Source organism: Notechis scutatus, chromosome 2, assembly GCF_049901735.1.
Source record: "Notechis scutatus isolate UNSWTSFEM ecotype Mainland chromosome 2, rNotScu1.2, whole genome shotgun sequence".
NCBI lineage: Eukaryota > Metazoa > Chordata > Lepidosauria > Squamata > Elapidae > Notechis > Notechis scutatus.
In genome coordinates, this window is record NC_142010.1 from 199,676,207 (window position 1) to 199,702,712 (window position 26,506).

A 26,506-nucleotide genomic window follows, 5' to 3' on the forward strand; every position below is an offset into this window, starting at 1 on the left:
TAACCTGGGCTACTATATTTTAGTCCAGGGGTCCCTAACCACCGGGCCCCGGACTGGTACCGGTCTGTGGATCATTTTGTACCAGGCCGCCTATTTTGCTTGGGTGCTGCCATCTTGTTTCGACGGCGCTTGAGAAAGTGCTTCCGGGTGAGCTTGTCGGTCGTCGGTTGGAAAGTGGCGTTCGGGTGCTGAAGGAATCCTCGCGCCTTAGTTTCATCGAAGTGGGGTGGCCGCTTCGAACGAAGAGCTGTCCCGATGGTGGCGGAGCCTCACATTACCGGTCCGTGGATCATTTTGTACATTTTGTACCGGTCCGTGGTACAAAAAAGGTTGGGGGCCACTGTTTTAGCCCATCAGTTTCTTGTTTTTAAGGGCAGCCCCACACAGAGCGAATTGCAGTATTCCAAGTGAGTGGCAGTGAAGGCAGGAACCTGCAATCTGGTTAATAACTCATATATGCAGAAGCATGCTGCACACATACAAATTTGTTTCTGTTTGAAGAAGGGAGGAATCCCGGAGCTAGGTAAAAATGATAGTCCAGCTAACACTTTAGATTTTTCCCTCCTCCTCCCCCCCACCCATCGCCTAAGGGCCTTTTTTTTACCAGCGACAACAGCCCAAACCCCTTCAGGAGCACCAGCGTTTGAAGCCCAGCAGCCCACCTTCCGACGGCTCCATCCCCTGGTGCGGAACACAGAAAGTCCACCGGCCCCCGCCGCCTCGAGGCTCTCCTTAGCAACTGGGAGCGGATTCTTCGAGCCGAGCGGCTTCCCGCCCGCGCGTCCCTGGGAAGCTGTTGCCCATGGCTGAGGGAAGAGGAGGAGAAGTCTTGACTCCGTGTGGAGACCGCGGGGGCTTCCCTCACGGATCTTCTCCTTCCGTTGCTTCGAGCAGCCCCTCCCTCGCTCCCTCCGTCGGAGCTGGCGGGCTGCCTCCGAGGCTGTCCAAGCTCAGCCCCTCCCTCTCCTCCCTTCTCCCCCCACCACAGGGTTGCTGCTTTGACTCGGCTGCTCGGGGCTTCTCAGGCTCTCAGTTGGCATTGCGCGCGGCGCCTTCGGCTCCTCAAAGCGGGAGATTAGCCTCACGGCGCTTTGGCCTCCGCACTCCTGGCGCCGCGATGAACTTGCGCTGCCTTCTCGCCGTGCAAGGTAAGGTAAGGCGGCGGCAGAGGCGGGGGGGGGGGGAGAGAAGAGAGGAGGCGACGGCTCGGTTCCTGCACCTGGAACAGCTTTCGGGATGGGGTGCGTGTGGGAGTGGGCGTTGGGGTGGCTTTGCGGCGAAAACGAAGAGCCGGGAAAATCAATTGGAGCAGAAGCTTTAGGAACCGTAGTCTGACAGACGGACGGAAACTTATTGTGAGGCAATAGTACGTTACTAGATTACTAGGAGAAAAGATCCAGAGACAACTAACTGTTGAGGCAGAGAAAGTGATAATTGCATAGAGAGAGAGGACCGTTCACACACAAAAAAAATGGGTGTGTCATAGAAACACAGCGTAGCTCTCACGTGTCTGATAACCTGGTCTCTGTTTTAATCCAAAAAAAGTGTTGAGTCTCCTAATTAATTCTGTAGTAAAGTCTGTATTGGTGACTTCTTTATTCTAGGAGAAGCATCTTCAGATCTCTTAAGAGGTGCATTTGGAAGCTGAACTTATTTTAGGATATTGCATTTCCCAGATTTTTTTTTTTAAAGTGTTCCTATCTCTCCCTCCCACCCACCCCCATTGGATCAATGCCCTAGAAAATGCATTGGGGTCATGGCTGATAGAGAAAGGCATAATAGAGGACATTGACAGAAGAGCAGGTGCATGAAGCATGCAGTTACTGGGTCTTGTAATAGATTTTTAGAGGGGCAAATGAGATAAAATTTGTATTGGAATCTGCTGCAATCGTGTTACCTCTGTATCACTGGGAGGCAGTCTTGGTAACTGTTGGGACGGCTACTGCCGTTTTTTATTGCTTCTACTGCAGAAGTGCACAGTTGATTTCCATTGAATTAAGCCAAACACTTGCTTTCCTGATATTTCTCACAGACACTCTTTCACAGCGGATCCAATCTCTTTTTGTTGAAAACTAAGCCAGCTTTGTCTTCTTTAGTTTTGCAGTTAGCCAGAGCCCTTGAGTCATACTCTGCTGGCTCTTGTGCCTTTGAAGACAGCACTTGTGGCTATGAAACGGACACCACCGCTCTCACATGGATTTTGAATGAGGAAGGTAAGAAAGAGGTTTTTCCTAGGGTCATCTCTTCTCAAACCACATAATTAAAGCTGTATTATCTTCTGCTTAGTTTTTAGATGTTTAAAAGGCTGGATTTCTATCTACAGACTTAGTTGCAGGCCAAATTAAAAGAAAAACGCACACACACACACACATTCCATACTCCACACAAATACTTTTACTGACTGACTTAATTACTTGAATTTAAATTATTCTAGACATTATGTGTAGGTCTGTCTATAAGTACCGTGTTTCTCACAAAATAAGTCCGGGCCTTATTTTTTTTTGACCCCTGAAAAAACGGCTAGGCTGTCTTTTCGGGGGTGACTTAATTTCCTCCCCCACCTAGAGCGGCCCATACGCACGTACCTCGCCGCGAGGCCGCAGACGAAAGCTCCCCGAAGGCAGAGTCCCCAGCTGCTTCAGGGCATGGCGTGGCTGCCTGTGTCCCCTCGCCTTTAGGCAGTCTCTTTTGGGCGATGGAAGCTCCCCAAATGCAGTCACCAGCCACTTCGATTGGCCGGTAGAAGTGGCCTCGGGCGAGCGCACACACACACTCCCCTCGCCGCGAGGTTGCTTCTTTCGGCAGACAAAAGCTCCCTTGAAGGCAGAGTCCCCAGCCGCTTCGGGGCAAGGCGTGGCTGCCCATGTCCCCTTGCCTTTAGGCAGTCTCTTTCGGGCGATGGAAGCTCCCCAAATGCAGTCACCAGCCACTTCAATCGGCCGGTAGAAGCGGCCTCATGGCAGGGGAGTGGTGTGGGGAATGTGTGTCAAGTGGCGCTACATTTGGGACTCCATCCCGAGACTGCTAAAGGCAAACGGCAGCCACTTCTACCAGCCGATCGAAGCAACCTCGCGGGGGTGACTGCATGTTGGGGAGCTCTACCGGCCCATCTGGTGACGAAAGAGACTGCCTAAAGGCAGGGGACATGGGCAGCCCCACCTCGCCCTGAAGCGGCTGGGGACTCTGCCTTCAAGGGAGCTTTCGTCTGCCAATAGAAGCAGCCTCGCGGCGAGGGGAGTGTGTGTGTACGCTCGCCCCAAGGCCGCTTCTACCGGCCGATCGAAGTGGCTGGTGACTGCACTTGGGGAGCTTCCATCGCCCGAAAGAGACTGCCCTAAAGGTGAGGGGACACGGGTAGCCACACCACGCCCTGAAGCAGCTGGGGACTCTGCCTTCAGGGAGCTTCTATTGGCTATTGGGGTATTCTAGCCTAGGCTACCTGCAGGGCACTCCTAAAGGCAAGTTTTCTCCCCATCCCCCCCGCCCTTTTCTGTTCACCTCGTGTAGTTCTAACAAACGATGTGAGAAATGGCAGGGAAAAGCATGGTTTGAATAGGCCTAAATTTTGGGGGCGGGGCTTAATTTCACCTCATGCCGAGAAATCATGCTGGGCCTTCCTATTGGTGGAGGCCGTATTATTGGAGAAACACGGTAGTTAAGCATTTTATCACTGTCTCAAGCAGAGATGCTGATATGTTTGCAGCAGACAGGATGTCTTGCATCTGTCTGATAAAGAATATCTGTGAATAAAGAATGTTCCACATTTTGTGTGTGTGTCCTATTTAATAGATGGGAGAGGAGATGATATAATGCAACATTTCTTAAACTTTCTGTCCTCAGGACCCCTTCTCACTTTTAAAAATTATGGATCACCCCAAAATAAATTTTGTTTGTATGGGTTATATAAATAATACCTTTTAAACATTGACATGCATGTTCAGTATTTACTGAAATAAAGTATTAAACCCATTACACATTTTCCATGAAAAAATAATCTTTTAACAAACAGAAGAATCAGAAGAAAGTCATTTAAATTTTTTGCAGCTATCTTTAATATCTGACAAATAATTTTGATTTGTGTTGAGAATGTGTTGGGTGAGGGTCCTTGGGCCACACTTTAAGATACATTGACATAAAAAGATTATAAAAAGCCTAGATTCTGGAAAGCTTCCCCAGGAGGTCTGACAATCAATATGCTTACACTGAATTGTATATTGCTTGACTTGGCTGCCTAAATGAACCTTACCAAGAGCAAGTGGTTATGTGTTTTGGGCCCCACAGATCCTAAAAGCACTGACATGCTTGTAATTTGGGAGTGTTCCTTGTCTCACAGCTCCTGCATGAAAAGGCCAAGTGGCCTTTCCCTTATGTCCATTTCTGGATTCAGGGACCTGCTGATGGTCACTCATATCTTATTCATCTCTTAAATGGATTGCAACTTACTGTGCATAAGACTGTCCTTGACTACCATTCTTAAGCTTCAGAATTGGTCCAGAATTCGTGTCATGGGTAATTATGGATACTTCTTGTTACACTTGTATAATACTTTCACTCAATAAGCTAGACCTGCTTCTTATAGGCCTTTAATGCACTTGAAGGTCTTAGTTGTCATCTATAAAGCTCTACATGACATAGGACAAGGTTATTGTGGACTGCCTTCTTCCCAGTATATTTGCCTTTTCACACATTTTGACAGAGAGAATACATTCCAGATCCCTTCTCTGAAACCTTAATTATTTTGTATGTCATCCAGAGTCAGACTCTTAAGGATTAGGTGGCCATCTAAATGTTATGAAGAAACAAACTCATTCATTCATGGAACTGGTAGAATCAAAATGTAAAAGGAAGGTAATTTTCTTCTTTAAGTGCATAGGAGCAGAGGACCTAAGAGCAACCATGTTGCTTTTTTTTTTTTTTTGTCTGCTTCAGAGCCTCTTCTCAGCATCACCTATACTTACAAAACTGAAAACAATTTCTCTATGTACATCAGTCCACATAAATCTCTTCTAGTTTTTGAAAATGCTACTGGAAAAGGCTTCAAGACCACATTCTCCCTTTGGTGTTCTCTAGTGTTTATCAAAGCTAGAAGATGTTTCTGTGCAAGCAGTGTATCTATGTCAAGGTAAGAAACAAAGTGATTGAGGAAAGTTGTGTTATCTTTCTATTTTGGCTCAGAGAATCATATTATAAAGTTTTTCAGCAAGTTGAGTCTAAGTCACTTAGCCTAGGTCTAGGACTACCATTTATCCATCTATTCCTATACTACCTATTCATCCTGCATATTTGTTTGAGGTTTTTTCGAAGCACAATTTTCTATTTGCTAGGTTAGTCTATCCATCGAATGTAATACAATTGCTGTATCCCATGCTCACAGGTGACTTCTTCCAGCAGTGGATTTTAAAAAGCAGAGGGGAGACCCTTGAAGTACCCCACATAGTAGGGTCTACATCTATTCTAGACCCTTCCTCTTCCCATCATCACCAATGGGAATCAGCCAGGGATGGGATTCTACCAGTTCGGACCGGTCCTATAGAACCGGTTGTTATGATTCTGCACAGTTCAGAGAATCGGCAAATTGTGCCCCTGGCTGGCCCTGCCACTCTCTGCCCGCCCCGCCCCACCCAGCCAGCCCTTATCGCGCATGCGCAACAACGCTGACTGCGTTCTCTCCCACCCAGTCTTAAGGTTTTTCTTTTTGTTCCCTCCTGATGATCAGCTGTTCTGATGATTAGCTGTGCTGGGATCCCCCTCACTGTCTTACTGCTTTGCCCAGGAGGAAGGAAGGAAGGAGAGGAGGAGGAAGGAAGGAGAGGAGGAAGGAAGGAGAGGACGATCAGCTGTTCCAATGATCAGCTGTGCCGGGATCTCCTCACTGTCTTACTGCTTTGCCCAGGAAGAAGGAAGGAAGGAAGGAGAGGAGGAGGAAGGAAGGAGAGGAGGAAGGAAGGAGAGGACAATCAGCTGTTCCAATGATCAGCTGTGCCGGGATCTCCTCACTGTCTTACTGCTTTGCCCAGGAAGAAGGAAGGAAGGAAGGAGAGAAGGAGGAAGGAAGGAGAGGAGGAAGGAAGGAGAGGACAATCAGCTGTTCCAATGATCAGCTGTGCCGGGATCTCCCTCACTGTCTTACTGCTTTGCCCAGGAAGAAGGAAGGAAGGAAGGAGAGAAGGAGGAAGGAAGGAGAGGAGGAAGGAAGGAGAGGACAATCAGCTGTTCCAATGATCAGCTTTGCTGGGATCTCCCTCACTGTCTTACTGCTTTGCCCAGGAGGAAGGAAGGAAGGAAGGAGAGGAGGAAGAAGGAAGGAGAGGAGGAAGGAAGGAGAGGACGATCAGCTGTTTGGATGATCAGTTGTGCTGGGATTCCCCTCGCTGTCTTATTGCTTTGCCCAGGAGGCTTCCCTGACGCAAAAAAAGGAGGGGGGGATGCTGCAAAAAGAAGAAGAAGCCACACCCACCGAGTCACATGGCCACGCCCACCTAGCCATGCCCACAGCCCCGGTTGTTAAAAAATTTGAATCCCACCCCTGGAATCAGCCCTGGAAGAAGCAGAACAAAAGTTACAAAACAGCTCCCCAAAGCTCTCAGCTAGTCCAGAAGTATACTATGGTCAATGTTGTTAAAACCTGCTAAGAGGTCAAGGAGGGCCAGGATGAATACACTTCCCCCATCCTGAGACAACCAGAAGTAATCAAGCACAATCAAAGCTGCTTATTACTGTATCCTAGTCTGAAACCTGACTGCAAGGGGTCCAGATAATCTGCTTCCTTCAGCACACTTTGAACCTGTCAGTTAACTACCTTCTCCAAAAAAAAAAAAAAAAACCTTAAAGAAAGAAGATTGGAATCTGGATGAAAATAGTCCAGCTCTGCCTGATCCAAAGCTGTTCTTTTGAGGAGAGACAAACCAGTACCTCTTTCGCCTCTTTCAGGCATGGGCTACCGGTCTGGAGGCTTGACAAACCAGGAGGGGTTTGGACCAAAAGCAAAATTAGCCACATCAGAGAAACATAAGGTATTTTTGCCATAAGCTTTAAAGGATGCTGAGACTTGCTCCTAGATTTCCTCCAATGGCTCCCTAGGCATATCTTCTGTTACTTTATCCAGCAGAGATCCTCAGTAAACCAAGGGCACGTTGTAGTCTGTCGCAGGCGAGATGGCGCAATCCAGTCTAAAGCCTCCGTGCTGCCTCATTCGAAGCCTCAGTATCGGGGACAATCCCTTGTTCCTTCCAAAACCTAATTGGAACCGAGAGGTGTCTGGAAGTCAGAGGGACTGATTGAATAGGTTTAATCTTCCTGCGGGGGATGGGTTGGGATGCTGTGGCAAACTGAAAAGGGATTGATAGTAGCATCTCCCAACTCCATATTATTACCACTCTAAGACAAGAATCAGATCTAGTATATGATTTCTTCTCCCCTCTGGGTCATTTTTGTAATAAATTGGTTGTTATGCTGGCCTTGTATTCTGATGTTCTGTCCATACTGCTGGTTTTTACCATCCTCCCGTGGAAGCCACTGATTGAATGGGACATTTAGACCACTGAATTCAACCCTGTGATCCATGCAGCAATCCAAAGTATTCGTAACACATAGCTGTTCAGCCTCCTTTGCTTGCACACATCTAGTTCACTGTTCCCTTGGTAACCAGTTCTAATAATGAATTGTTCTTATGATTAAAATCTCTTAATATTCAACAGGAATTTGTCTTATTCCTTGGCAGCCACCAGCGTTTCTCTATTTAGAAGCCAGGTATTAACATTGCCAGTTTCTTATTTGATTTGCAATATTCATATATTTCCTTCTTAGACTGAAAACAGTCTTTTAGGGGTATTCTGCTGATATTTCACAGGCCACAGACCTTGCTAACATGTAATTAGTGCTATTGTTTATAGGGCCTAGAGATCACATGGAATGAGTATATATGAGTACATATCCTTCCAGAGGGACAACATTCAGAAAACTAATACATATTGTTCTCCCACAGGAAAGGAACCCTACATGCATATATGTACCTCCACATGGAAGCTTATCTTTTACAGATTACAAATTATTAAGGAAACAGCTGGTGTGCATGGTTTTATTCTGGTTTATACAATTAAGGTGTGAGGATTCCGGCAGTTGATTTATAACTATATAAGTTAAAGCCAGTTGAAATATTCTATAAAATAAATGGAAAAATTAAAGTCACAGAACAAAAATTTGAAGAAGAGGATTAATTTGGAAAAAGCTGTATGGAATAGGAAAACTTTTCAGTTGCTTCTGAAAGGAAACATTCTAAGAACATTAGTAGGCATTCTACATAATGGTATTCTAAAATACCAGGGCTCCTGAGAAAAGCCTTGCTCCAAATAAAGGATAATCTAGATCTCATAAAGATTCAAATCTCAGATAAATAAGAAATTCATAAAGTGCTTAATATTTAAAAATAAGATACTGTTTTACTGTTTACATTTGAAAATGGGATAATATTAAATCTTACTCTTTATATTAAGGAAGTGCTACTTTCCTTTCCAAAAAATGGAACCTTGTCCAATACATTAGTTGTATGATAATTTGTTTTCATTATATTAGAAGCAAATGAAAGTTCAGAAAAAACTAGCAGAAAGGCAATATTTGGGGAATCTGATCTTTTAATTAAGAGGGCCATAGAGTATTGAAGAAGATTGCTTCTACTATAAATATGCAAGACCTCCAAGATATCTTTCAACCCTGGTATTCTGTTAAAATCTGGATGTCTAAAAACTCATAAAACTAAAAAGGTAAGTGGCATGTTTCCTTATTTTTTGAAAGGTTATGTTTTGGCTTTTAAACAATGTAGGATAACTCCTTGTCATTTTTTACATTTACATTTTACATTTTATTTGATTTGTCAATCGCTTACAAGATACAGGTATAAGAATAAATATAGTTTTGAATACATGAGATAGATGCTTATAAGAAAAATAAAAAAACAATAGGACAGGGACAGTAGGCCACAATTGGTACGCTTATGCACGCCCCCTACAGGCCTCTTAGGAAGGGAGTGAGGTCAATAGTAGACAGTCTAAGATTAAAGTTTTTGGAGTTTGGGGAAGAAACCACAGAGTCAGGTAGAGTATTCCAAACATTGACCACTCTTGCTGAAGTCGTATTTTCTGCAGTCAAATTTGGTGCGGTTAACCTTGAGTTTGTATCTATTGTGTGCTCTTGTATTGTTATGATTGAAGTATTCATTTGCAGGTAAGACATTGCAATGTATGATTTTATATACTATATTTAGATCGGACCGGAGGCGGCGTAGTTCTAGGTTTTCTAGGTCTAGAGTTTCAAGTCTGGTGGCATAAGGTATTCTGCAATGAGTAGAGGAGTGGAGAACTCTTCTTGTGAAATATTTCTGGACTTTTTCAATTGTGTTAATATCAGATACATGATATGGGTTCCAGACTGATGAGCTGTATTCAAGTATAGGTCTAGCAAATGTTTTGTATGCTCTGGTTAGTAGTGTGATATTACCATAGAAGAAGCAACGTAGGATTAGATTAACAACTCTTAATGCCTTTTTGGCTATGTAGTTACAGTGGGCTCTAGCACTTAGATCATTTGAGATGAGTACTCCAAGGTTCTTGACAAAGTTTGGATCCTCAGCAAGGTCTTGACTATTTAGCTTGTATTTTATTTTTTGATTTTTTTCTGCCAATATGTAAGACAGAGCATTTAATTGTTGAGATTTGAAGTTGCCATTTGTTTGACCATTCTGATACATAGTCAAGGTCTTTTTGGAGGGTAGTAGTATTGTCTGTGGTGTTGAATAGCTTTACATCATCAGCGAAGAGAACGCAGTTGCTCTTAATATGATCACAGAGGTCATTTATATAGAGTATGAAGAGAGTTGGTCCTAAAACACTGCCTTGGAGGACACCACTGTTGACAGGTACAGAATTTGATAGGATGCTCCCAATTTTGACCATTTGTTGTCTGTTTGACAGGAATGCTTCTATCCAGTTATGTAGGTGTCCAGAGATACCATAAGATTTTAGTTTTAGTAGTAGTTTGTCATGTACCACTGAATCAAAGGCTTTACAGAAGTCTATGTAGATTGTGTCTATTGCTTTGCCCTGATCAAGTTGTGTAGTCCATATGTTTTTGCAGTGTAAGAGTTGCAGATTACAGGATAGTTTTTTTTCTGAAACCAATTTTTTTATTAGAGAGTAGGTTGTTTGTCTCTAAGTGGAGGATAATGGATTGGTTAATAATTGATTCCCTGACTTTACAGGTGAAGCAGCATAAGGAGATTGGTCTGTAATTTTCAACGAGGCTGGGGTCTCCTTTTTTGAAGATGGGGATGACCGTGGCTTGTAACCATAGGTTTGGTAAGGAGCTGGTCCTGAAAGATTTTTCAAAGATTATGCTTAGAGGTTCGGCTATGGCAGTGGATAGCGTTTTTAAGAAGTAGGCACATATTCCATCCAGTCCAATAGATAGAGATGGTTTTAGATTGCGCAGTGCTTTTTCAACAATGTCTTCTGTAAAATGGATATGTATTAGATCACTATAGTTGTCTGTGGTTCAACTAGGAAGTACTGGGCTTGATCCATTGCTGTTTACAAATACTGAGCCAAAGAATGTGTTAAAGAGGTTTGCTTCGATGGTGTCGTCTTTGCCATTAGGTCCTTTCAGGGGTGGGTTGGACCTTGAGTCTTTTAGTTTGTTTATTTTCTGGGAGCATATGATGTACTATTGTTGGAAATGGATTCTACATTTGATGGAGTTTTTGTATGAAGCGATTAAGAGGAGAGATTTTTCATATTCTTGAAAAATTGACTCATGATGACCTTAATGTGCTTCAGAATTGAATAATTTGATTCACTGCCAAGGAACTTTCTGAATTGTATGGACTGCAGCTATTTAAATTCACAGCAATAATCCTACTGGCTGTGGAATTCCAGGCATTGGTCCACATATATGATATTGGAGACGATTGCTCTATGTACTATACTGTGCCTGCATTAAAACATACTTCTGGCTACATTGTGCCTATAATTACTCTACAGCATATGTGGGTAACTTACAGACTGTATGTTGTGTTCAGCTATTCAGTAAGCTATGGGGCTTACTGAACTCCAAGAGGCATTTTTATCTTTTCACTCAGACGATCAACTTCAGTTAGGTGATGGTGAAGAAACAGTAATTTTGGTAGCATTATTAACAGTGATCTAATAAGGTTTGTGTGTACATAGTCCAAAAGATAACATATGTTGCATCCCTTAGTATATGATGATGTTTTATGGTAAGATGTGGTATAATATAGGGATGATATGATTTTTTAGAAATAAGAGTAATATCCATTTCAACCTTGAGTTCACTCATTTAAAATTGTTGGACATGGAAAAGAATAAAAATATTGTTTTATTTTTCTAGAAACTAGATGATATTTTGAATTTAGTAACATCTTTGGTTAGTTAGATTTATTGCTGCTATTCTAGTGACTGACCTGAAGATTTGTGCTTGAATAGTATCAATGAATCATAGAACATCTGTACAGTATGTGGTGAATAGCACAATAATCCGGTTAAATCAACATGACAGACTATTAAATATATTTTTGTTTTGGGAAAATAAAGAGTTTTGTGTACTTTTGAGTAGTATTTTGTGCTGCAGTGTTTCTTGTATTAACCGTTTTGATTCGGTACAGTTAAGCTTCTGTCATTCACAATTTTTTTTGGGGGGTGCTTTTAGAATTGATTTATTAACCTGACTTTGATAAAGTAGTTAGATTATTAATTCATTTCATAAGTAAGAGCTGTCAGTATTTCTTATTATAACCATTGTTTTTCATAATTAGAATTGCCATAAATTGTTCTTTGTTTCTAAAGAATTCTTGAAAACATTTGATTCAAAAATTGTCTTTAGATTGAAAATCACTTTGAGCAGAATATTTATCTTGTGAGGTGAATATATGGAAAACTTATTTTTCTTTTTTCAGTGAAAGAATGCTGCGTCACCCTGAACATTTACTGGAGTTCATAAGAACAATAAAGATGCTTAGGAATAGCATAATAGAAACTCACTTTTATAAGATTCTGAAATACTTCTAAAATTTTTGTAGTATAGCCTTTTCTTTTTTAAAGAAGAAATCAAAGACTTTCCAGTTTAATTTTCAATAATGGGGCACTATGCAAATAATACAGTGCCTAATTACCTCCCATTCATGTTCAGAAAAGTTCCCCTTGCACCAGAGGGACATCAACAGATGGGGAGGAGGTTGTGTTCTTCAGTGATTTACTTATGTCTTATATTTAGCCAGTGAACATGTACAATATATCTGAAAGCCTTTCTCCTTCTCAACATTCACATACCGAATGGAATTATACTGTTTAAACCTGTGCTACATTAGGTCAGTGAAATCACCGAGTGCAGTTTGGCTCAGTTTATACAACTTTGTTCTGTTTTCCTTTTTAGGTAGTAGTTTAATTTGGTAGATGCCAATCTGATCTAGGAACAAGATGCTAAGTAAGTGTTGCAGAATAGGCATTGTGGTCATATCATATTTATTTCTTAAAAGTTGATAAGTAGTGAAATGTTTAAGATGTTAGTATGCCAACACTTAATGGCATTGAAATGTTTCTAAAAAAGAGAGTTTATTTGTCATTTGGAGAGAAGTATTAATATCAAGTTTGCTAACCTAGAATGATTTTGACCAGCCTTTTAAAATGAACAGTTTGACGTTAACTTACAGAATATAGATGCACTTAGGCATTTTTTCCCCCAGTGATAGATAAGTTTGTATATCAGTGCACTAATGCTTAAGGTTGACCCCCTCTTCTTTGTGACAGGCCCTCAAATATTGGAAGACTGTTATGTCACCCCAGTCCTTCTCTTCACTAGCCCAATCACTTTTGTTGCTTTTTTCTGCACTTTTTCTAGAGTCTTAGTATCTTTTTTATATCATGGTGACCAAAACTGGATGAAGTATTCCAAGTATGGTCTTACAAAAGCAGTATATAGTGGTACTAATACTTTATGTGATCTTGATAATATTCCTCTGTTGATGCAGTCTAACTCTCTATTGGCTTTTTTGGCAACTGCAGCACACTGCTGGCCCATACTTAGGTGGTTATCAACTAGATCTCCTAAGTTCTTCTCACTGTTACTGTTCTGAATTGAATTTTATTGGATAGGGCCTAGTTTTCAAGTCTGTTTAAGTCCTTCTGGAACTTGAGCCTAGCTTCTACAGTATTGGCTTTTTCTCCAAGCTTGGTATCATCTGCAAATGTCATCCCGTCATCTTCATAGATTATGAAGATATACTGGACCTAAGATAGAGCCTTGGGGTACGCCATTGCATACTTCTCTCCATGTAGATGTAGTTCCATTGAGGGCTACACATTGTGATTTGTCAGCCAGTTTTGAATCCATCTGGTGGTGATGGTTGTGGTCTGCTTTGTCAAACGTCTTACTGATTCCAATTGTTGAGAGCTCTGTCAGATTCGTATTGAGTCAAAGGAACTTGCACAGACAATCTTAAAATATTGGCCCTATATTTGTAACAATACTTTAAGATTAGCATATTTTCATGAGTTTAGTGTAAGAGTAAAAATCTCTTTGGAAATCTTAGTATCTATCTTTGTAAAAAGCAGCATAATCTGGTAGAAAAAGGAAATTTCTCCTGTACAGTATTATAACTTTGCCTCTGGATCCCTTCACTGTTTGCCTATCTTACCATGAATGCATACTGTCAGCTTTTTAAAAATATGTTTCTGTAGGAGTATGCGGTTATTTTTTGATATGTTTGATTTGGCAAATGTAGGTTAGAAAGATTTAGATGGATTACTTTGGAGGCAAAGCGAGCGCCTTTTCTCACCAAATTTGCTGTCTTCTGCTGACAAATCTTTATATAAAATATAATCTCCGATCTTCTTTAAGTGGTTTGGTATATCAGGAAATTCATAAATCATAAAAGTTATGATTCCCATTGCAGCAGTTTAGTAAAAATGGTTATTTAAAATGTATAGTTCTGCATTGCTAAAATAAAAGCAACCTGAGTATTCCTTTTAGTTACTTCAGGAATATTTTGGAATATTTTCTTTTTAGTAAAAATATTCTAAAGTACTGGAGGAAAAAAAAAACCTGGGGAGGGGGAAACCATATTTGTGCCTCACACAATTTCTGTAAGTGGTTACTATGGTGGAAGAGATGAGGCATCACACAGCTTTTTAGCTATGTTATTTAATCATTACATTATTGTGTCTCGTTACAATTCTGCCAAAAGGATAATATTTAGTTGGGACTCTTGCTCTGGAAATTTATGAATGCATGATGACAGCAGGAAACTAGCATGATTCTGCTAATGGAGCTGACAAGGGGAATAAGGGCTTTATTTTATAAAGAGGCAGAGCTAATTTAGTCTTTTTCAGAAGAAAAGTTTTCAAGTTTTAGGACTTTTACCAAACTTGATTGGCAGCTTTTGGTATTTTTACATAGAATCTGGGCAATAGAATTAGATCAGGAAAGCAGTATAATAAAAAAAAAAAAAACAGTAGCTCACATTGCCAAAATTCTGTGCATGTCATTTTATTCCCAATAGTGTTGCACTTTTCTTTATGGAGATGCATTAATCCACTTGACTGTTATGCATCATCTTTTGAAAAACATATGCTATCTAAATTATGGAACAAATAATTCTCGCAATAATTTTGTGGAGGGTGAGTCTATAGGGGAAGCAGGCCTTTTCCTTATTGTACACTCCTATTATGAATAGAAGAAAGTTTGACTTTACTTTTGCCATCAGTAATCACACAAATGGTTGTGATTAGTTTTGACCTGGTAAGGTTTCTGTGAGAATCCAACCATTAGATTCAGCTTATAGTGTGAACTGAGAAAGGTGGTCAATTCAGTAAATCCAAATTAAAATGATCATATTTAACGTGTTGTGCAAATGCAGACAGTAACTGTAATAAGCTCATCCTCCTAACCAATGAAGGTAGGAGGAAAAACAAACCCTTGAAAAGAATCTCTCAACTCCTGGCCCTGGTACAGTGTTGGCAATTCTGTAGGAAAAAGTTGTCAACCAGCTCAGATGAATCAAACTAAATTGGCTGGGTGCAGGCCCTAAACCAGGTTACTGTAATGGTAAATCAGACATGGCAGCTGCAAATAGAAATAACACTAGAAAAAGGAAACTGTACAAACGCTGCATTTAAAGCTAGTGCAGTAAATGCTGACAAGACTACCAACTAGTAAAAAAACAAGATCTAGTTCTGAAATATAAAATCTGGACAAATCTTATTCAGTTGTGGAGTTAGCGCGGGCCCACACAAAAACAAGACAAAACCCAAAAACACAAACCACCAGCCGACAGGCCCACAACCCCCACAAAAGGCCGGGGGGCGGACCCCCACAAAAAACCAAAACAACACCCCCACACCAAAAAAAGAACAACAAAAACAAAAACCAAAAACAAAACAAAAAAAAAAAAAAAAAAAAAAACAAAAAAAACAAAAAAAAAAAAAAGAAAAAAAAAAACAAAAAACAAAAAAACAAACAAAAACAACAAAAAAAAACAAAAACCCCAAACACCAAAAAAACACAAAGAAAACCCCACCAACACCCCCACAACAAACCACCCACCCCACCGCCCGCCCCCCCCCCCCCTAGGCTGGCGCCCAGCATGGAGGTTAAAGTGAGCGGATCTGAGCGCCAGAAGACGAAAACCGGCGTTGTGGCTCCAAACTATCACATACTGTAGATGCAGAGGATGGTTTCCATGTGAATTTTTAGGATCCCGATATGGAGATAATTGTGTCATAGTTTTCTTAGAATCATCAAATTAGTCATGGACCAGTGCTCCTTTCAATTTAATAATTTGCGTCAATTAATTGTAGAACATTCTAACACATGCAAGTTATAAATAGATATTTTTATTTTTATGTATTTTATGTATTTTATTCTTAGTATTTATAAGTGTTGCTATATAACCAAATTGCCAAATCAGCATATAACAGTACTTATCAGGGGATGTTTATTTCTACATATGAAAATTAAAAGACCCTTAGTAGCATCAAAGTTACTTCCAGTAGACAAGAGTACAATGGGAGTTAGGTGTAGGGCAACATTTTCTAATAGAACCAGACATAAAAAATGATTCCAGAAGAAAATGTTATGCATATTTTTCTTTGAAGCCGGTGCGTGATAGGTTTGATAAAGCACGTTGAGTATGTTCTTGCTTCCCTTGCCAGATGCTTAGGAACAAGAAAATATTTATGAATAAAAAATATTTTTCTTCCCAAACTTCAGTGTTTAAATTGATTAATCCAAGGTTTTATTTCAAGAGACAAAGCTGGTAAAGATGATAAAATATATTTTCCTTGACCGAATCATCTGAAAGCAAGTAATTTAACAATTACATTTTGAATATATTTGGATAATATAAAATATTTCTGTGTGTACTCTGAGAAAAGAATTCCATTACACACACAATTTTTAATGGCTGGAATATACACACATTAAACACAGCAATCTCAGCACTCTCCATTGTAGCTGTTAACCACGATTTATGGCTTGTCAAATGGGTACCCACCACAACTGAAGCTATTCCAGGCTTGGTCTTCCCAGTCCTGAGCTTCAGTAAAGTAAGAGACTGCCTCCAACTCTCCACCCACCCAACTATTTCCCTACCCCATCTATGTCCTTTTGACTCTTTGCACCCTGAAGCATGAGGCTCTGGGACTGCTTCCCATGCTCCAGGAAGCTGACATTTCATGACCTCACTGACTTAAGCAATCCTGTTCCCAATTGTCCTTGAAAGCTGAAAACTATCTTTAAGATTTGATTATCAGTCCCACTTGCTTCTGTAAATAGATGGAGGGGTATGCCATATTGTATTTTGCCTCAGTAAGATGTTTCAGGTCTGGATCCTAAACATATAAACAAGTGGTTCTACTCATATACCAGATTAACTACGAGGATTAGGTTAACAACTCTTAATGCCTTTTTGGCTATGTAGTTGCAGTGGGCTCTAGCACTTAGATCATTTGAGTGAGTATTCCAAGGTCCTTTACAGAGCTTGGGTCATCAACAAGATCTTGACTATTCAACTTGTATTTTATTTTCTGATTTTTTTTTTTTGCCAATATGTAAGACAGAGCATTTATTTGTTGAGATTTGAAGTTGCCATTTGTTTGACCATTCTGATACATAGTCAAGATCTTTTTGTAGGGTAGCAGTATTGTCTGTGGTATTGAACAGCTTTACATCATCAGCGAAGAGAACGCAATTGCTCTTAATATGATCACAGAGGTCGTTTATGTAGAGTATGAAGAGAGTTGGTCCTAGAACACTGCCTTGGGGAACACCACTATTGACAGGTACTGGATTTGATAGGACGCTCCCGATTTTGACCATTTGTTGTCTGTTTGACAGGAATGCTTCTATCCAGTTATTCAGTTGTCCAGAGATCCCATAGGATTTTATTTTTAGGAGTAGTTTGTCGGTACCACTGAATCAAAGGCTTTACAGAAGTCTATGTAGATTGCGTCTATTGCTTTGCCCTGGTCAAGTTGTGTCGTCCATATGTTTTTGCAGTGTAAGAGTTGCAGATTACAGGATAGTTTTTTTCTGAAACCAAATTGTTTATTGGAGAGTAGGTTATTTGTCTCTAAGTGGAGGATGATGGATTGGTTAATAATTGATTCCATGACTTTACAGGTGACGAGCATAAGGAGATTGGCCTGTAATTTTCAACTAGGCTTGGGTCTCCCTTTTGAAGATGGGGATGACTGTGGCTTGTGACCATAGGTTAGGCAAGGAGCTGGTTCTGAAAGATTTTTCAAAGATTATGCTTAGAGGTTTGGCTATGGCAGTGGATAGCTTTCTTAAGAAGTAGGCACATATTCCATCCGGTCCAATAGATAGAGATGGTTTTAGATTGCGTGAGTGCTTTTTCAACATTGTCTTCTGTGAAATCGATATGTATTAGATCATTGTTGTTATCTGTGGTACGGCTAGGAAATACTGGGCATGATCCATTGCTGTTTACAAATACTGAGCCGAAGAATGTGTTAAAGATGTTGGCTTTAATGGTGTCGTCGCAGCAGTCTTTACCATCAGGTCCTATCAAGGGAGGGATGGACCTTGAGTCTTTTAGTTTGTTGTTTACAAAATTGTAAAAAGCACGGTGGAATTGGTGCTTAGAAGGTTTTCCTCTTGTTTAATGTGATAATTGGTGCATTCGGTCTTTATCTGGTGGCATAAATTTTGTATCGGTTTTTGAAATTGGCAACGTGACCAGATTTGTTTTTCCACCAGAGTGATCTCTTTTGGATTGAAGTTTCCTTATTGATATGAGTAATCTGCTTTTTGTTTTGTTTTGGGAGTTGTTGTTGGTACATATAGTTTGATGACTCTTTTGACTTCAAGTAAAAATATGTTGTAATGGTCTTCAACAAATTAGGACTCATAGGTTACAAGCCGCAATGGTACGTTTATGCAATACTCTAAGCTTGTTTGTTTATTCGTGTCAGAAGCATCACAATTAAAATAAGGCATACTTAAGGCTGCCATGATGTCCTCAAGTGTACATTGATCAGGGCACTATATATATGTATGTATGTATGTATGTATGTATGTATGTATGTATGTGTGTATACATGTATGTATGTGCGTATGTGTATGCGTATGCGTATATGTATATATATGTGTATATGGGTGTGTGCGTGTGTGTACATACACACCCACACCCACCCACACATGCACGCACACACACACACACGTCTGCATGTCACCACAATCATAAACAGTTCAGAGTGTCTCTGGATCTTGTTATGCAATGTGCTATTCTATCTGTAATATCAGCAATGCTCAGAACTTCTAGCTTGAGTGCCAGCAATAACATGCCCAGAGTTTTTTGCGCATTAAATAGAATAGGGTACATAAACACTCACCTAATGAATTCATAAATATATCTGTAGAGTTCATAAATTCAGTTCTGTGTATGGTTACTTAGAAATAAATCAGGCAGACTTCACTGGGGATTACTCCTAAACAATTGTGCACAGATTTGCTGCTCTGCAATAGCATGCAACTTTTAGTGATTCATAAGTTGTTCTTATACAACTTTTCTTTAGAAATTATACACTTTGTTCTTTCATTTTTTTCAGACCATTAGATGACACCATTGTCAGTCCACTGAAGTTCATTGTTTCTGTTACCCCACTAGCTATTTACACAGCCTGATTTATGTGTTGTGTGGTGCCTTCATTGCAACTCATTTCTGGCTAATTGTAATGTCTCTACATATAATGTAGAAGTAACAATATATGCCATGAGAAAAAGTACATTTAAAAATGCAAAATTTGAACTTAAAGTAAACCTCATTATGTCCAAGATAATTTGCTCTAATTTGAGCAAAGCCACTACTGTATAATATGTGATTCAACATTATTCCAATGTTTTCTTAGAGCTCTTTCTCACTGCTGCATTAAAAGTGCTATTTACCTGTCCTTCAATGAGCAAAAATCTATGATGATATAGATTGTGTTTCCCCCATTGCTGATTCATGTTCTGCTACTGTAATAAGTTATCAAAATATGCTAACTTTACATACCCATTGTAGCCAAATAAAGAAAAGAGATTGGTGGATTCCCTGGCTTTATTACCCTTCCAACTTGCTACTGGTGGAAAAATAACTATCAGTCACTATTCCAAACATAGATAGTGGGTTGGGTGAGTTTAGGCAGATAGTTAGAATAGCAGCTTACTCCTGACTTGCCTAATAAGTTGCCAGAAAAGGGTGGAATAGGGTAAAAAAGGAGGGAGCACTCATGATATTCCCTGCAGTCCCTCCTGTGTGCTGTGACCTATCAATTGGGCTAACATGTGTCTAGTGCTCTTCTGAAAAGATGACCACGGATAAGCCAGCTGACAGAGTGTAAGCGCAGAGAAAGGAAAGTATGTGACATGAATGTTTGGGTAGTTCCTCTGACTTTAACTTGTGCTCCTCCTGCACCCTCTGGTACATCAGTTGGGCAATTTATGAAGATGCATCCAATAATTGTTTAATAGAATATTAAATCTGTGTTTCAAAAACAGGTACACCTTTGTGTCTAAAGCAAGAGTTCCCAACCCCCAGCCCATGGACTGGCACCAGGCCGCGGCATGCTAGAAACAAGGCCATGAAAACAAGCAAAGCCCCATCCAAGGGATACAGGCAGCATGCAAAATCATAGCATGGGAAAACCTGTCTCCATGGAACCGGTCCCTGGTGCCCAAAAGGTTGGGGGCCGCTGGTCTAACTCTAAAAAGGACAGACGTGACAAGCATATGGGAATTGAGTATTAGGACAGTGTGCAGATACATGTCTGCTGCAAAAGTTGACTGTCCCAGCTGTCAAGAGTAAGGAAGATAACCTTGATGAAGATATGCAAGATCTGTTACAAAGGTGAAAAACATTTTAAGTCCTCCCACAGACAGATAGCATTTGTAAGCAGTCAGAAAGGTATCTTCCTCATTCACTGAAGTATAAGGAAATATAGGATAAATTAGACTTGCAAGAATCTTTTATTTCAGCCAGTCTCAATAAAAAGGTTTGTTTTAGACATTCTGTGGGGTTGATTTCTTGGGCTGGTTGGTCCATGTACTTGGGCTGGTCTCTGAGTCTGGAAATGAAATTTGGATGTTTCCAACAATTTTTAAAACAAGAACAGATAGACATTTTTGTGGTATCAAATAAGTAGTTAGTATCCTCCCCTTAAACCAAGACTTGGTAAGAAAATAGATCAAAATAGATCAAAGGCAATAGGGAGGTTCTGCTTTAATGTACACAAGGACAAGGGCCAAGGCACGCCTAGCTGCTTTTCAAGATTATATAGCTAATTGCTTGCTCATTGCAGTAAACTTACCTACTTTAAATCCATAAGAATTTTTTTGTTTTCTTATAAGTGGAGCAGGTATTTCAAGCCAAAATGATCATGGAGGACAACGCTCTGTGACCATAAGCAGGCAGCATGCCCAAAGAAGCCTAAAGTGACCAATAGGAGGTGGGCAGATCAAACTCCTCAGAGTGTTAGCAACCAGGTGGCCAATGAGGGGATTAACGTATTTATAGGAAATATTGTGTTACAAGTAGAGGGAAGCCAGCACAATTATTTGACTTGAAAAATGCCTGAGATGTAGTGGATGGACAAAAGCTTTTTATTTAGATAGATTTAGATCCTATCTCTCCCCTTCACACACACACCCAGGGACAAGTGAACAAAACTCCTTAAAAACAGTGTTAGAAAGGAAAGACCTCAGGCATTTTATAAATCTGGTGTCTGAAAATGGTAACATTAGACATTCTGCCACCCACATACAAACATATGCAAAATGATGAATGAGCAGTTAGGAAAAAAAGCTTTGAAAACAGATCACTTTTACATAATTGCTAACCATGAGTACTCTTACTCTTCTCCTCATGACCATATAAGACAATTGTAACAAAAGGTCCTTTTTAAAATAGAATTTACTATCATAACAATTCTGACTTAACACTTAAGATAAAGTAAATGTTAACTATATCAAGTAACAAATTGTAACTTTTATTTTCTCCAACACTTTCCACTTAGAAAACATACACATTTCACTTAAGAGAAATTATGCACCTGCATAATAAATTCAAACTTTCTCATTAATATAATGATGATGGAACAACAGCTATTGTTTGTAACCCCTTTATTTTACAATGCCATTCATCAACTGACTTAACTGGATTTAAGTAATTGAGTGTAAGCTGGTTTACATAAAATAATGGAATTTAAATGGAAAATTCATTTAGTCAATTTTCATGATTATAAAAATATTTTCACTATTTTATTGTAAACTCACTTCTTTAAGTAAGTAAATGCTTTAGAAAATTGATTTTATCCATTCCATCTTCAGCTAAAAATAATCTTAATTGTTCTGATGTGAAATTGAGTATGAAAAATCATGGCAGAGCCAGTAAACATATGCCAGAAAACAAGAGGAGATTTTGAAACTCTACTGTTAATAAAATGTCTAAGAACTTCCAGAATTAGGATTCAGTAGAAATCAGTTTATATTAAGTAAGGATCATGTAATGATATAAACTTTAGTATTGATGAATATATTTTAGTAGGTATATGGAGATTTCTGAAGTTTCAATATTTTGCCAAACATTATTCAGATAACTTTATGACACCTTCTCGGACACAAGACTTCTCTGGCTGTATGAAAATGTGTAGGATCTTGCATAATAAAAGGATATTGCATAACCGAGTAACATGCAAAAAACATTAGCCAAAGTGATTAGTTAGGTGCATAGGTTGAAGAAAAGATGAGGAAAAGATACCAATGCTTCTATTTTAGTTTGGTAAAAAGGCAAGTAAGAGGAGATTATCATGCAGGTGGAGGAAATGGGCAGAGAAATTTGCTGGTTTGACTAAGTACTACCGTCCAGCACCATCCAATTAAGCTGAATGGTGGGGATTCAAAACAGACGAATACTACAAAATGTAAAGTTAAACAGTAGAATTTCTTACCACAAAATATAATTATGGCCACCAACTTGTTATTTTAAAAGTATTGAGATAATTCTTTGGTTATAAATTTCTTCCTCTAGCAGAAGTAAATGCCAATTCTTGAAGAACACGAGTAGGCAGAATGATTTACTCACTTATCCTGTTTGTGAGCATCCTGTCTGTGGCTACTGTGGGGAAAAAACTGCTGAAGTAAACGAGTCTTTAGCTTAGTCTTTCACAGTTCTTCTTCTGCTGTCATGTTTTATTTTGACTATCTACCATTTTCAGGAACCCGCTTAATAAAATTATAGTAAGACCACAAGATACTGTAGTTGGTAGCTTCTGAGATTAACATAAACATAATTAATGGTATTTAATTTTTAACAGTAGATCAAATATAAATGCAGAGATAGATAGGCAACATTTTGTAATTGAGAGAACAGTTGGAATTTTGACAATATGTGGTGAGTGAATTCTTAAAAAGAGAATAACTAAAGCCTTGCTCTTCACAAGATGGCCGCCATAGTGGCATGGCAAATAATAAAACTCATTTATCACCCCTAGTGGTCCTCTGTGGGTCCCAAAAGCATTGCTGCAAAGATAAAAACATTTTCCTCTCTTTTTCTTCCAAGTCATTAATAATATTTTTTTTTATTTCTTTGTTTATTTATTTAAATCCCACCTTTATTATTTTTACAAATAATCCAAAGCAGTGAACATATCCAATACACTTTCTACACCTTCCTCCTCCTATTTTTCCTACAATAACCCTGTGAGGTGGGTTGGCCTGACAGAGAGTGACTGGTCCAAAATCACTCAGCTGGCTTTTATGGCTAAGGCAGGACTTGAATTCATGGTCTCCTGCTCCTGGTGCCTTAACCACTCACTTTTTCTGTGTTTGAAGAATACAGAATCAGGACCTCGTCTTTGTGGTGATGAGTTTAATCTCCTTCCAATTTGATGAGGAATCCCTGATAGACATTTTTAGAGTATGATTTTCAGGCAGCATTGTATCTATTTAATTGCCATGTCATCCTGTGCCCATTTCATCAGGTTGCTGATCAACATGGTATAGAAAACTTTGTTAAATGTATTGTTGAAGTCTTAATATAGTCTAAAAAGGAAGTTTAAAAAATGAGTTAGTTAGTCTGCAAATCGTTTTTTGACAAATCAATCCTGACTTTGTGATAATTAGTACATTTTTTTCAAATGTACTTTTATAATTTGCATTTTTTCCAGTATTATTGTCAAACTGCCTAGACTGTAATTTTCCCTTTTAAAGAAGAAATGTGTTTTTCTCTATGTTTATTTGTTCAATGTATAAGTCATCTCAAATAACTCTAAAAAGGGTAGAATGTGTTAAAACAATAATTCACATGTATATATTATGTATGTATGCATGCATGCATGTATGTACAGTCATATGAAAGAGAAAATACACCCTCTTTGTGTTGTATGGTTTTACGTGTAGGACATAATACTAATTATTGGTCTTCAGCAGTTCTTAAAAGTAGATAAATACAACCTCGGATGAACAAGAACATGGCATATTATACCATGTCATCATTTATTTTACAAAAATAATGCCAAAATGAAGAGTCTCCCCCTCCCTCTCCCTCCCTTTGTGTAGCCACAGTGCTGTCTCTTTCTATTGTCAGTTTTTTCCACACTGGAATTGTTTGGAATTTTATTTCTGGTACCTCCTTTAGGAACTCATATCCATCCTGAACGTTTTTTCTCATTAGATTTTGGTGCAATGGCAGCCTATTTATCATAGGTTTAGGTTTATTATAATCCCCTTCTTTGAAGTTTTACTACACTTAATTTTTCTTAAAATTTGGTACTTCAACATTTATATCATTACTTCTCAGCTAATGTTCCTAATACTTCCACTTCTTCAATCAAGTGTTTTCCCACTATTTATTTGCTTTAATTTAAAGAATCTTTAAAAACAAGTCAAATGAGCATACAATGCACAGGAAAAAAACAAGTTATGAACATGTATTTTCAGTATAAAGTACAAACTCCCCCGCCCCCAAAGTTACATAAGATGTTTGTTTCAGTTTTATACCAATTGTTTCAGGTCAGATTCAAAGTTGATCTTGATTTACTTTTGCAAATTTATATTACCACAGTGATTTATTTTGCAAACAAATAGAATGTTTGCCCTCAGTAGCTTTCCCAGAAATAGATGCAGTATTCTTTTTTTTTATCTGAAAGACCATTGAAAGTAAGCTATAATTTAATTACGTTTTAAGAACTTGTAAAATGGCTTTCTTCAAAATCTATTTTTAATTACTATTTGGAATCAATATATTTGACAATTTGTTGACATGAATAACAGTTGGCATGACAATTTTTCTATATTATACTTTCTATACGTATAAGATATGTATACAAAGAACAATCAAATGTTCCCTTTTGGAGAGTAAGAAATAGTAAGCCAAAGAAATGAAGGCATGAATAATAAAAAGAAATTGAAATCCAAAAATACCATATACTTCTACATACCTTTCTGCCCTTGACAACAGACTTCCTTGAATGTTGATACACTGCTTCATATATTGGTGTTATCCTTTCAATGTCTTAATTATCTTTGTTTTAGGGTCTCAATTCCATCCAAACACAGCTGTCTCAGGTTTCCTGTCAGCCTATGCATCCTTCTTTTATATTTGCAAATACGGACATACAGGCTTGTTCACATCTACAACCAACACACCTATAATGTCACAAGGACATCTTAAAGCACAATACAAAGTAAAGACGGGGGCACACATTTCTATGATCTGCCTACATTTTGTAGAAACAAAAAAAGGCTGGGATGTTATAGTTATATTGTGCTGGGTAATGCTATTTGAGAGGCAAGTACACATTTGTTCACCTTTCATGTTATTATTTTCATCTTTTGGGGGTTTTAAGTTTATTGGGTACTGCTTTGGAAAGGTTTGGTCTGGAGACCAAGAATTTATTATTTGCCATTATAATTAAATCATGGCAGTCAGGAGATACTTCATGTCATGTATACATTGATATTTAATAAATAATGAAAAAAGATAATAGTGTCAAAATCCAATTTGCACTGCAGAATTAAAATAAAACCTTACTAGTTCAATATTATGCAAACAGATCCCCAGTACCTAGTCCTGTGAAACCTAATCCTAAATATTATATATTCAAAAGTTGTAAAATATTTTTTTAAAATTGAGAAACTTTAATTAAGTATATACATGATAAATGCATGAGCAATTTTAATCATCCAGGTTGTTTATGAAAAACATATATTAAAATATTATTACTTCTTTAAATCTTAATTGTTTTAAATAATAATAAATTAAAAAGCAGCTTGTAAATCTATTTAGTTTTACAGAGAAGGGAGAGGTACAGCAAAGTATATTTTAATCATCAACCCTTCTGCAATATGATAATTTTCAGATAGTTTGGATTTCTACACATCCTTCATTTGAACCAAAAGCACAAGAGGCAATTTCCCTTCAGTTTAATTAGCGGCCATGTTGGGTGAGGTTGATTGCATTTAAGAGTGCTGAGTATCAGTAAGGCATGTTTTCTTATTCAAATCCAATCATTGTACATTTTCAGGTCATTACATTTCTGTGGATACCTCACGAGGAACAAGTGGTGACACAGCTGTATTGCTCAGCCCTGAACTATACACAGGAGAGTGGAGTTGTGTTCGACTTATATATCAGATTGCATCAGCTTCAGAATTACCACTAGATTCTATTATCTTAAACCTATATATAAGAGTGGAAGGTGAAAGCCTTGATCATTTGCTTTGGACAACCACAGAACATTCAGAGAGCTGGCTCATAGCCAGTGTAGATGTAAAAAATAGGACAGACAAATTCAAGGTAAGCATCTGAAACAAGTACTTGCATTCGTTTACACACACATATACGCATACACACAACTGTAGATAAATGGAAATAGCTAGAATTTTTCATATATGTTTATCTCTTTTCTTATGAAACATAAATATTTGGAACAATTTTTATTAT

At 38.8% G+C, this 26,506-nt stretch overlaps 1 protein-coding gene across 2 annotated transcripts in view; it reads left to right on the top strand.

The window, feature by feature from the left end:
• The first annotated feature begins 753 nt into the window (after positions 1-753).
• The window catches only part of MAMDC2 (MAM domain containing 2), a 54,182-nt gene continuing 28,429 nt past the window's right edge, over positions 754-26,506 (top strand). The window contains exons 1-3 of one of the 2 annotated variants that reach the window (XM_026675386.2): positions 754-1,148; positions 2,097-2,213; positions 26,088-26,359. In XM_026675386.2, the coding sequence (XP_026531171.2) occupies positions 803-1,148; positions 2,097-2,213; positions 26,088-26,359 (735 nt within the window). In that variant the 5' untranslated portion in view covers positions 754-802. The remainder of the gene's footprint in view (positions 1,149-2,096; positions 2,214-26,087; positions 26,360-26,506) is intronic. The other variant, XR_015748038.1, reaches the window with a different exon arrangement.